The 13,168-nt window shown below is 39.1% G+C and overlaps 1 protein-coding gene across 1 annotated transcript in view; it reads left to right on the top strand.

The window, feature by feature from the left end:
• Window positions 1-13,168, top strand: part of LOC126469525 (serine/threonine-protein kinase GL21140-like) — a 215,336-nt gene that overhangs the window by 63,373 nt on the left and 138,795 nt on the right. The window contains exon 5 of the mRNA XM_050096645.1: window positions 10,731-10,826. Coding sequence (XP_049952602.1) covers window positions 10,731-10,826 — 96 coding nt within the window. The remainder of the gene's footprint in view (window positions 1-10,730; window positions 10,827-13,168) is intronic.

Here is a 13,168-nt window from a genome sequence, read left to right as displayed (position 1 = left end):
GTCACTATGATAGTGAGATGTCACTATGATAGTGTTATCAGAGTTACAGATTGAGGAAAGGATGTAGACCTGTAATCATGCTTACAGAGGAGGATATGTTTTGTCCAGTTTGCTGCCTCTATTCATGGCAAGGCCCCCCTTGATTTGTGGCAGTGGTATTCAACCTGTGTGCTGCGGTGTCCTGGTGTGCCATGAATGACCACTTCAGGTGCCGTGGATTTGTTTCGTAGTTAGTGTCAAAGAAGATAGTTGTGCGAAATTCCATTACTGGTGTCGCATATGTGGTGTTAGAGGAATCCCACTTCAGATTTTGGCCAGCCTGCGTAATCAGTTATAACTTCGAAGCCAAACTATCATGCATTACTCTTGGCACCAGCAGAGATTATTGTATTGTCAACTTTTTTTTTTCTTTTTGTATTATGACTATAAAAAAGTTGATACAGACAGTAAACTGTAGAAAAGTTGTTAAATTTCTCAAGCTGAAGTAAAAAGTGAGAACTTGCCAAGAACAATAAGGAAAGTGGTAATGAAGATAAGAAGCAGGTATAGAAAATACGATGACAGCTACTTAGATTTTTGTTTCATGTGTACTGTTGTGAACAATGAAGAGTATCCACAGCATGTTTTCTGTTTGAAAGTACTTTCTGTTGAATATTATGCTACCTAGCAAATTAAAGCGCCATTTAGAAAGTATTCATCAGAATGACATGGTCAAGCCAAGAGGATATTTTCCAAGGAATCTGAGTCAAATAAAAAAAAAAAAACAAAATTTATCATTTTCTAAACAGGCAAAAATCTAGAATAAAGCACTTCTAGCATCCTGCAACGCAGCTTACCAAGTAGCAAAATGTAAGAAAGCCCGTACAACTGCAGAACAACTAATTCTATGGTGTGCTAGTGACGCCGCATCCATTATGCTTGGAAAGCCCCTGTCAAAACAGCTTTTGCCTATTCCTTTGTCTAATGTTGCAATTAGTTGTCAAATTCCAGATAAATGAGAGGATCATCATGAATAGATTATGGAAAAATTAGAGGGAGGAATTTTGGTTTGCAGTGTGATGAGGCCATTGAAAGCAAAAGAGCAGCTCATTTAATGTGCTGTGGTTTTTATGAAAAAGTAATGAAATGATGAAAAAGATCTCCTTTTTTGTACAGAAATAAATGCAGGCACAACAAGAACAGATTTGTTGGAAATAGTAGACAACTTCAGGACAGAAAATCAAATTAACTGTGACTTTTGTGTTGGTGTGTGCATTGATGATGCACATCCATGTTACAATGGTCTACAAGCACTTATCCACAGAAAGTCTCTTGATATTATGTGGACCCATTGCATTATCCATAGAGAAGTACTTGCTTCACAACATTTGAATGATGATCTGAATCAAGTACTTCAAACAGTCATAAATGTGATGAACTTTATTAAAACTTGTCTTCAGAAAGCTAGGTTTTTTAGACAAATGTGTCATAATATGGAGGCTGATTGTACATCGCTCTTATTTTTACAGTAGCATTCATTAGTTTTCCAGAGGAAATGTATTATCATGCAGTTTTGAGCTTAGGCAAGAAGTCTATTCTTGCCTGGAAGACGAAAATCAAATCGGTGCATGCTGAAAACTTTCCTGAAAACTGTGATAGGTCTCAGTGGGTTCAAAATTCCTTCAATGGTGATTCATCTCCTGAGTTCGATACTGCAAACGAGTAAGAGTTGATAGAATTTTCATCAGATTCTTCACTAAAAGTTGGCATTGCCAATATTTTGGTATTCAGCAAGAAAAGGGCTTCTGAGTGTGAGCAAGAAAGCACTGAAGATAGTAGTTACTTTTGCAACCTCTTACCTTTGTGAGAGTGGGTGTTTAGTAGTAGCTGTCATTAAACCAAGTACGGATCAAGAGTTTGTGTGGAGAAGGAAATGAGGATAGCTATATCTCATTTGGCGCAGATATTTCACAAGTTGTGTAACACAAAACAAGCTCAGGTGCTGCATTGAGGTGAGAAATACTTTATTGATACCTTTTTTAATTAATTATTTCAGTTTTTACTAGGTGTCTTACAAAGGAGCCACAGAAAAAACATATAGTAAAACTTCAGTGATTAGAGGTAACTGGGACTGAGTAGAGCTCAAATTTGGGAAAACTGGGATTAAACAAAGAGTGGCAATTTTAGAGAGAGATTTTATTTGAAGATGGTTTCAGAACTTGATGTTCACAGTATTATTACAGAAACAAAATTATTTCCTCAGTTAATGTGTTACTTAGTTTGGTCTAGAAGTTAGGTTGTAGCAGAAACTCAAACATTTACTGCAAACTCATACCTATTATGTAAACTACTTTACAACTGTTGCTACTGTACATAGTTTATTTTCGGGAAAAGAATGTACAGTTTTTTGTTTTGTGAAGAATGTCTGTTCTTAGCAGCTTAGTCCTGCCATCTTCATAGAAGCATAATGTCAGCAAATGTCACTAGGTTCTGTTGCTCCATGTAGTGCAGTGCTAATTCTAATGCCACCGCTTCCTCACTATGACACGCTTTGTTGGCACCAACATTGTCTTCTTCACCACTAAAATCTCTGTTCCCTTTATTTACCTTCTCCACAGTGTCCCTGTTGGTCCTTTCATAATAATATTATTTTGATTTTTTTAACATAGCAGTCATCCCCTCAGGATTGCCGGAGCCTGAATTGAGAAGGTTTTATTGTAGTTGGTCAGTGGAGCCACAAAATCAAGAAGCTTGAAAATCACGGATTTATGGGATTATCCATTCTCCAAGGTATTTGAAGGAGCTAGTATTCTGCATTGGTGTGTTACCCAGTGGGATTGTGACAACTGCATCCCTGATGATTATGATGCACTCTTGCCTTGTAGATGGTGATCTTCAACTGCCATGTGGTTGAGGCAGGCGGGTTGACAACTTGTTTCTCCTGCACTGGATGCCGTAGTGCAGGGTTATCTGCAATAGCTAGGCAATTACCTACCAACTTGTCCTTTGAGTAACTTATTTTAATCAAGTCATCTGCATCTTTATCCATTTATGGATAACTTTCTCCAGCAGACAGTTGAAAGTAGATTGATTATAGGCTGCCTAATTTCCTAACACCAGTTCTGCTGTTTAAGTTCATTACAGTTCTCCTCTGAACTTTACTTTGGGTGTCATATTAGTACATGTTGCTTTCACAAGGTTCAGGATCTTGCTGTCTAGACCCAGTTCAGTTAATGTCTGGAAAAGGGAGCGTCTGTGCAACAAACTGTTGGTCTTTTGGAAGTTGATGAAGGTTGTTACATAAGATGAGGCTCTTAAGTTGTAGGTGGGAATGGTTATGAGGTTCAAAATCTGTTCTGCACATGATCTAGACTTCAGGGTTTTCCTTCACTTCCTTTTCCCACTGCCCAATTCCAGTCTACCATTAGAATTAAATTTTCATTTCCTTTAATGATCTGAATAATTTCTTTTATCTCATAACACATTCTTTCCATCTGTGGAGATATTAGGCTTTTATATTTGTACCACAGTGGTGGATGGTGTTACAGTGGGACAATTTCAGGAAAATGTAGTGCAGCTCAGAAATACAGTATATTGGATGCCAAAACTTATGTGCCACATGTACATACATGAGCAACTGAGTTACAGATACCTAGTACTGGTAGCACCATCTCACCCTGATGTTAGTGGTGCCATGTTGTGGCTTGGACTTGCGCATCCAGACCACTGGGAGTCATCCTTAATCACAGTCCAGAGCTCCTAGATATTGGTTAAATATAGATCATAGTAGTTTCAGATGTCGCTGTATTTTGTACCAGGTGTGTTCAATAAGATTGATGGCAGAATGGTGTTCCTCAGGGCAGTGTTTTAAGTGTTACCCTCTTTGCCATGGCCATCAACAATATCACTTCTACAGTAAGGAGTCCTGTACAGTGCTCCTTATTTGTAGACGATTTTGCTGTTTTCTGTTCCTCCTCCAGTGTTGCAACAGCGAGCTGTCGGTTGCAACTTACAGTGTGGAGGTTAGAAGAATGCGCTGCAAAGATGTAATTCCAGTTTTCTGCAGATGTGTGTGTGTGTTCATTTTAATCATTCTCGTCATCTTTTTAATTTGCCTGCCTTGAATATGGGGGACACCATCCTACATTTTAGAGACACTGTGTGGTTTCTGGGCCTCATTTTTGGCTCCCAATTGTCGTGGTTAACACACCTGAGAGACCTGAAAGCCAGAACCTCGAAGGCACCGAACATCATCAAGAGCCTTAGCCACAGGTTTTGGGGAGCAGACGGAGTGCATCTCCTTCAGTTTTATCGGGCTTTTGTGCATTCGCGGCTATGGTTCCACTGTGTATGGGTCAGCAAGACCCTCTTACTTGTAGATCATTGACGCTGTCCATCATGAGGGGATTCAGCTGGCCACGAGTGCTTATTGGACCAGTCCCATACCTAGCGTCTGTGCTGAGGCGGGGAAACTGCCACTTACCATCCATCGCCAGCTCCTCATGGTGCATCAGGTGCGCAAGTTCCTTGCAACTCCAACTCCACCCGCACTCCATACTGTTGCTTGTCCATTTCTGGAGCACCTGTTTTCCAACTGTCCAAGAGCCATGATGCCATGCAGCATATGCTGGAGTCACTTGGTGTGGAGCCAGTACAATCCCAAATCCAAGGTTTTAACCATCTGCCACCCTGGTTACTACAGAGGCCCAGAGTGATTTTAGATATCGTGCAGTACAGGAGAGATAGCACCCGCTGCTTCCATTTTTAATGCGATATTCTCTGATATTTTATCTGAGTACCATGACCATATAACTGTTTTTAAGGATGGGTCTAAGCAGGGGGACTCTGTTGATTGCTCCGCCATTTTCCCACATCGTCTCCTCAAGGTCAGGCTGTCTCCAGAATTTACCATCTTCGACACAGAATTATGTGCGATCTTGCAAGCAGATGAGACATTCTCCTGGTGTTAGATTTCTCATCTGCTCAGATTCTCTGAGCATCCTTTACTCTTTCCAACGTTTGTACCCGGCAAATAGAGTAACCCAGAATATCCAGGATGCCTTCTTACAACTACAACAACTGGGGAAGGAGGTGTTGCTGGTTACCTGGGCACATTGGAACTGCGGGGAATGAAAGAGTGGATTGAGAAGCCAAGGAGCCGTGTCGTGATCCTCTGGTATTTCGGTGTGCTATCACCCTGCATGCTATTATCTCGCTGTTGAGGTACAAAGTCTTGTCTCAGTGGGAAGACGAGTGGCTGGCAGTGACTGATAACAAGCTCCGTGTCATCAAGCCCACAACTTGGCCATGGAGTACTTCCTTCCAGCTATGTCCGCGAGATGGGGTCCTTCTTACTCATCTTCACATAGGCCACAGCCCTATGACACATGGATTCTTACTCCGTCAAGAAGAACCTCCAGTGTGTAGTGCTTGTGGCATGCAGGGTACGGTGCGCCACATTTTATTGGACTGCATTTTATTTGCCAACCAGCGGACTGTGGCGGATTTACTGGCAGATCTGCCATCTATTTTATGTAATGATCAAATGAATGTGGTTACGGTTTTAAAGTTTTGTGACTTGTCTAGCATTTTTAAGATGATTTTAGGGAGATGTTCCTAATGTGTCAAAGGGTGGCTGGCTCACCCTAGTGTTTTGTAAGTGGTCAGCCAGTCACATTTCCCTGTGCTTTTCTTTTAGTTCTTCTGTGTTTAGTTTTCTCTGTGTTTTAATTTCTTGATTAGCACTCTTCCCTCCTAATTGGTTTTAGTGCATGTGAGAGTGATGTGATACAGAGTAAATGTGTGGTCATTTTGAGTGCATGTGTGTACAACAATTTTAGTTCATCTCCACATTCGTTTGTTTTCATAAGTGTAAGGGGGTGATGACCTCACCACTGGGTACCCATCACACACACACACACACACACACACACACACACACACACACACACTGTATTTTGTGGACCTTTCTCAAAGAAGTCCTTGTTCTTAGCCGCCTTTCCTCTGATCGCTTGGGCTTAACACCTTTTTTTGTATTAGCGTTCTAAGGTTCTGACATGGGTGTGTATGACCTTAGATGTTTTTGCGGCCTAAAACAAAAATAAACATCCATGATATTATCAATGTGCATCACCAAGCCACTGTACATCCATTCTAATTTCATACCATTTCAGATGACATCCTGCTTATTGGCAGAGAGAGAAATTCTGGATTCTTTTGCCTATATTATGCTAAAAACATTAATGCGGGTGTCAGTAAGTGTAATTTGAGCTGAGGACAGAACCCCCTCTCTGACTGCAATAATGCTGTTGTGAGCAGGCCTAGAAATGTAACTGAGGCAGTGGCAGAGCATCTCTCCCTAGCCCAGCCAGATGGACTTAATATTTGATGACTTCTTTGGATCCATGTAGATGGAAAAAAGGAAAAAAATTACAACACTGAAAGATAAATAATGTAGAGTAATGAAATTTTGAGAATACATTTATCTAGGTAACATATTTGAGTGATTAACATGGCAAGATCACAGGTTAATGTAAGAGTGAGCTAAGTCATTTCAAATGTGAAATGCTGTTACATTAAAAATGGTGTAACTGCCAGAATGTTGAATGCAAGCGTGCAGATGTGCATGCATTTTGTTGCGGTACAGGTGCTGGATGTCTGCCTGTGGGATAGTCCATGCCTGTTTCACTTGATTGGTCGATACAGGGATGGTTAATACTGGTTGTTGATGATGCTGGAGTTGTCCGATGATGTCCCATATGTGCTTGATTGGAGACAGATCTGCTGATCAAGCAGGCCAAGGCAACATGTTGACACTCTGTAGAGCGTGATGGGTTACAACAGTGGTATGTTGGTGAGTGTTATCCTGTTGGAAAACACCTGTGGAATGCTGTTCATGAATGGCAGCACTACAGGTTGAATCACCAGATTGACATACAAATTTTCAGTCAGGGTACATGTGATAACCATGAGAATGCTCCTGCTGACACGTGAAATTGTACCCCAGACCGTAACTCCAGGTGTAGGTCCAGTATGTGTAGCACACAGACAGGTTGGCTGCAGGCCTTCAACTGGCCTCCTCTTAACCAACGTAGGACCATCACTGACACCGATGCAGATCCAGCTTTCATCAGAAAATGCAACAGACCTCCACATCGCCCCCCCCAATTAACTCTCACTCGACACCACTGAAGCCGCAAATGGTGATGGTTTGGGGTCAGTGGAATGCAAGGTACAGGGCATCTAGCTAGGAGCTGTTCTTGAAGTAACTGATCTGTAACAGTTTGTTGTGTCACTGTGGTGCCAACTGCTGCTCAAATTGCTGCTGCAGATGCAGTGCGATGCACCAGAGCCACATGCCGAACACGATGGTCTTCTCTCTCAGTAGTGCCAAACAGCCGTCCGGAGCCTGGTCTTCTTGAGATCATACATTCTTGTGACCACCACTACCAGCAATCATGTCCAGTGGCTACATGCCTGCTGCATCTCTCTGCAATATCGTAGAAGGAACATCCAGCTTCCCGTAACACTATTACACAACTTTGGTCAAACTCGGTGAGTTGTTGATAATGGCGTCTTGGTCACCTTTAAGGCATTTTTGGCTGACATCAACTCACCACATCCAATTTCATAGGTTACTAACGTTCACATCTGTTACAGCATCTATTTAAAGCAAACTTTATTTTCATCCTCATAGTGGCGCTACTTGCGCCACCCTTATGCGTCTAGTGCGAAATTTGATTAGACATCATCTTTCAGATATAGAAACATGCTTACCAACTTTCGTTTGTCGCACTACTCCTTCTTGGTGTTATGATTTTTTTGTCAGTATATGAAAGCAGGTGGTGGTGGTGGAGACATCACCATGTGCTGTGTTAAACAAGCTATGTTCAAAAACCAAAATATTGTTCTCCATTGATCCAACAGAATCTAGTCCGATGGACAGTACCTTACACCTGAAGAAAGCTAGTAGTAATCCTCAGTCTGAAATGAGGTAGCAGATAGTTATCAGAGCCTCTCTTTGAGTGGCAATGTTTAAAAGACTTTTGAGGTGGCTGGTGAACCACCACTTCACATGAATAAACAAGAAAGAATTATTCAAAATTTGTACAACCTGATTAAAGTGGGAAGAAAACATGGCCAGAGATATCATTCCGCTTGATATTAGGGCCTGACATAGAATGTTGTAGCCAATTTAGTAGTAAGAAGTAATAATATGTTATGTACTAGGTAGTGTGACATGGTGTGATAGTCTTTTATGTTATTACTTCAGTATTGAGTAGAAAAATTGTGCCAATTATTGTGCAGCCGTGTGGCTTATGCAGACATTTTCCAATAATTACTATCGTCTGGGAACTTCGGAACTATGATTTTCACATAACTCTGGGTTTAAAATTCCTTCAATATCAGCTTTAACGATCTATATTTGATTCAAGGTCAGCTGTGGTGTAAGACATTTTCCAATGGGTCCTGTGGCACAGACGTAGATAAAATTGTTCCAAATGGGTATGCTACTCTATTTTAGTTAAGAAATAAAATTAATTCTTTGTAAACAAACACAAAGGGAAAGTAAGAAAAAAATTGGCTATTCATTAGTGACATCACTATTCAGATTCACTGCACATCAAAACACTCTCAAAGAACTCCTGAAAACCTCTTGGAACCTAATTTTTCGTTTAGAATTTATGACCCAAGCCAATTGAAGCATGAAAAGATTCAGATATTCCTTTTATTTTTAAGTTACATTTAAGAATTAAGAGTTGATTTCAGAAATAGGGAATTCAGATTAGATTTTTATGATGAAGTAAATGTTAATAATTGTAAAGATAAGAAAAGTATTAAATGAGCCTTGCGAAGTGAAATGAGTTACTCAGTGACCAAAGTTATTGAAATTGGCTGTGTTTGGTTGATAGCAAACAGTTGTTTGTTTATTAACTTTAAAATATCTGAATGTATTGAATAATGAAGTTTTATTGATTTTAACTGTTAAGAAATTAGTGGCTTGCATAAAACATTTTTGTGTAACTTGGCTGTTTCATGTAAGTGTTAAATGACAATTGTTTTTCTGGAACTTCATTGACATTCTTTAATTATGCACATATTGTTTTTATGTTCACTTCTTATTTTTGAGTGTAGATTTTACTTACTTACCGCAGTTGGTCTTTGGCTAACCAATTAGCCTCCTCCAGTGCCCTCGGTCCATGTATTCATCTTCAGACAGCCCCAGCGTACTCATATCCTCTTTGACCTGATCGGTCCATCAGAGTCGTGGTCTTCCCGTGGTCTTTTGCCTCTGATATCTTCCTCCACTACCTGACTGATGATCTGGCTTTCTCAACACATTACATGTCGATACCACTTCAGTCTTCTTTCTTTGATCACTGCCACAATGTCCACCAACTTGTATAGCTCCTGCAATTCACAGTTCTTTCTTTTCCTCCATTCATCTCCATCCATCACTGGCCCAAAAGTCTGTCTGAGGATGGCATTCTCAATTTTTATTTTAAATTTAATAATAATAATAAAATTCTAAAAATAAATTTGTAATTTATTAATTTTCTTTCCACTTATGTTATTTTGGTACAAATTGTATGCGTGTGTACGAAACAACTTATTTATGTCAGTGAAAATTAAAGACAGGTATGTGTGGTTGATCTAAACAGTTAATGGTGATGGAAATAGAATGTTGATATTTTTTTCTCTCTTGTATAAATCACTTTGAGGATTATTGTGAAGAAAGTTAGTAAAGGGATGTGCACCCAGATGAATAAAAATGAAGATCTTGTTGAAAATCCCAGAACAGTGAATATTCAAGTCTGCCTTAAGTGACCACCAGGAAGGTTGAAGGGTGGGGGCAATGAATATTAGTATGTATCCAGCATCAGAACTCTGAACTGTGACATGTACTCTGTAACTTCCCTAATGAGCCACTGAACTATCTGTTTATGAATTTTATAATCTTTTCCTTGATTAAAGCTCTCAATGTAAAGGGGGGGGGGGAGAGAGAGAGAGAGAGAGAGAGAGAGAGAGAGAGAGAGAGAGAGAGAGAGAGAGAAATAGGAGGGGGGAGGGGGGGGGGGGAATTATATTGTGGAGCAATGTCCTTTATTGAGATCTTGTATTAGCTACAGTTACTGGAAAAAATGTAGAATATTCCCAAAGGAGTTAGTTTTCTGGTGTTGTGAAAATTGTGGATGATCAGATGTTGCCATATTCAGATCATAGTGCATGAGTATTTTTGTATCAGATTTTGCACTTTCCGATTCCCTGTGTTTTGAAGCAAAGTTTAGTATTCAATAATTTGTCTATAAGGTGCATTTTTGTACATATTTTTTGTTAAATCCTCAAATTGAAATGTATCAAAGTGCAAATTTTTTTTATTGTTGTGCAAAACCCTTGTAAGGCATTTGTCAGGAAGGAATTCAAAATACACCTTTTATCCACTGCATTTCAGTGCCAGATTTGTTTCTAACAAAGGTGAGTTGGAAAATAACCACAATTGACAGACTGATTCCATCCGTTACAATAAATTCCCTAATTGTACCTCCCAAGATCTAATGTAAGAAGTGTTGCAACATGTTGTGTTTCTGTTATGAGCCATATCAATTCCAGGTGCATCTGTGAGTGGGAATTTAAGATGGCAGTTAACACCTATGTAATGCTTGAGGGGCAGAGAGGATGGGAGGGGGATTGATTTTAAATTTTGATGTTTCTCTGATTAATTTAGTTTTCTTTTTTCCTTTTTTTTTAAGAACGAAAGTGTATTGAAAGCATAAGGAGACACTCACGACGTGCTAATATTCACCTGAAAAGTGAGCATGAGCGGAGCAGCAGGAACATGGGACATGGTAAGTGTTTCATATTTCACTGAAATTTACTGTGCGTTATGGATAGTTGTACATGAAGTTGTTCTGTACACAGAAGCGTGAAAATGTTGAAGCATATTGTGCAGGAACGGGAGAAGTGGGCCCTGAAAAATAAACTGATCCAGTGACAGAATGTTGTTTGGGATCCCATAGTGAAATACTTTTACAGTGTGATTTCAGAGTGCAGTTTCTCACTTTCTGCAGCATTTCTAAGGAAATATAAATTTACTTGACAATTTCATACTTGGACACAATGCTGGTTTGCTTTCAATGCTCCCATTTAAAAGTGGAGGAGGGGGGAGGGGGAGGGGAAGTAATAGTAATAACAGAAACAGAAAAATCATAATTCTGATTCCATTATCTAATCACTTGCTGGATTGTATGTTGGCTACTCTGGAACTTGTATGTTAAGGTATCTGATGTCTGTAGGTGCAATAATGAATAATTAAGACTATCTCAGAATTACGTCTGGATTGTTGCTTCACCTATTGTGACGATATATCTATCTTCATATTATGTTACTGTAGCATGTTAAATGCACCCCTTAATAGTTTCATAATTTTGGCAGCCATATAATAAATAAATGTAATAAAATTTTGTCATTGCAGAATGACCTGACAAAACAATAGCTCTATATATATTAGTGTCAGAATTTCATTGATTGTGATAAAATTAGATTGCTGTTAAAGGGATGCATACGTCATTCATAACGTGTTCCCAAACACAGTGTGTTACTTCGTCTGTGTAGATTGCCAGTTTCTTCTGGTAATGATTTCTGGTATCCTTTATCTTACATATTGTGAATAGTTCCACAAAATTAAAAGTCAACACAGGTATCAATGTATATGACCAGTGGCAGCCTCAGTGTGCTTTAAAAATATCTCAGCCATATAATCAGTGTTATTTGTAAGCAAACGAGGTGGTTAGGCTGATATTGGAGTAGACTAAGTTTAGTGCATGTCTGGCCTTCATGGTTTAGAATTTTTATGCTTTATGAAAATCACTGGATACAACCTATAAATTATATGCCAAAATCCTGAATTCAAGACTAAAAAATATGATGTAAAAACTAATATTTGAAGAACAATACGGTTTTACAAAGGGATGGTCAACTAGTGACAGTGTTTTCACGCTACAAGAAGTTATAGAAAGGAGATGAGAGTCCAATAGGGAAACAACACATCTTGCTTTTGTAGATTTTGAATAGGCATTTGATAATGTGAACAGAGAAATATTACTGAATATAATGGCTGAATGAGATTACCCATTCCATCGCCAAGATTAAGTGATCAGTAACAAAAAAGTATTTTTGTATAATGACACTAGACAAAGGCTTCACAGCCAACATGCTCCATGAGTAGATGCAAGTACGGGCCTGTGAGCAGCAATTACCATACCCTTTCCATTCAGTCATCACAGCACAGGGTAGGGAGGAGGTAGTTGTATGAAGACGTGAGAGAGGATACCAAGGGAGTGTGAAAGTCATTGTAAATGAGGTTTCACTGGTATAAATGAAAAGAACTAAAAACACAATCCTGCCACATCATTTCATTATTAAGTAGGTAGATATTTATTAATTAGACATTACACATACAGTGATTTTTAATCAACTCTTGCACTCAAGATGTTCTTGCTTTTTTTCCCTTCTACAAGAGCATTGATGTGCATTGTAGGTGTTACATGTAGTTTAGGTTATGGTGTGAAAATGATTTACTCAAATGGGTTATAGTTCCTCATTGTTGAAAACAGTTTTTCAGACATAGGTGGAATGCAACATTGATATTACACCAGCAGCCATCTTGTGTAATCGAACAAGTCGATTCTATGGGAAATGCTTCTAGAAATCTAGAATGTTCCTCATTATTGAATTTCTCTCCTTTTCATGCTGCTGGTAAGTTACTGCGAACTACAGATTGATGAAATTCACTTTAATGTTCACTGAATATGGAGAGGAGCACAGAGGAAAATCACTCTGCAGTGTTGTCATGTTGTTAAATGAAAACTGGAAATCTTCCTTAAGATTACTTATAATATGTGGATAGCATCCAAAATCTGTTAACATCAGAGTTGTTCGAAGAAGACAGTGTTGGAAAATGAGCTGCATTTCCATTGTCCAGCTGATTCTTACTCGAGTCGCAGTTTCATTTTGAAGCTTGAATGTGGCTGATGAAATGCAGTATCAACTGATCCTTATCCTGGAGTGTTAAGGCATTTGGATGATTATATGTAAGGGTAAGGAATAAAAGGTCTCTGTTTCCATGAAGACTTTCAGTTCAGGAACACACACATATCTATCTCATCCGAAAGACAAAAAATTAGATTTA

This window comes from Schistocerca serialis, chromosome 3 (genome assembly GCF_023864345.2).
Source record: "Schistocerca serialis cubense isolate TAMUIC-IGC-003099 chromosome 3, iqSchSeri2.2, whole genome shotgun sequence".
In the NCBI taxonomy this organism is placed as follows: domain Eukaryota; kingdom Metazoa; phylum Arthropoda; class Insecta; order Orthoptera; family Acrididae; genus Schistocerca; species Schistocerca serialis.
Note: the sequence above shows the minus strand (reverse complement) of the source record. Positions and strands in the feature narration are given on the sequence as shown.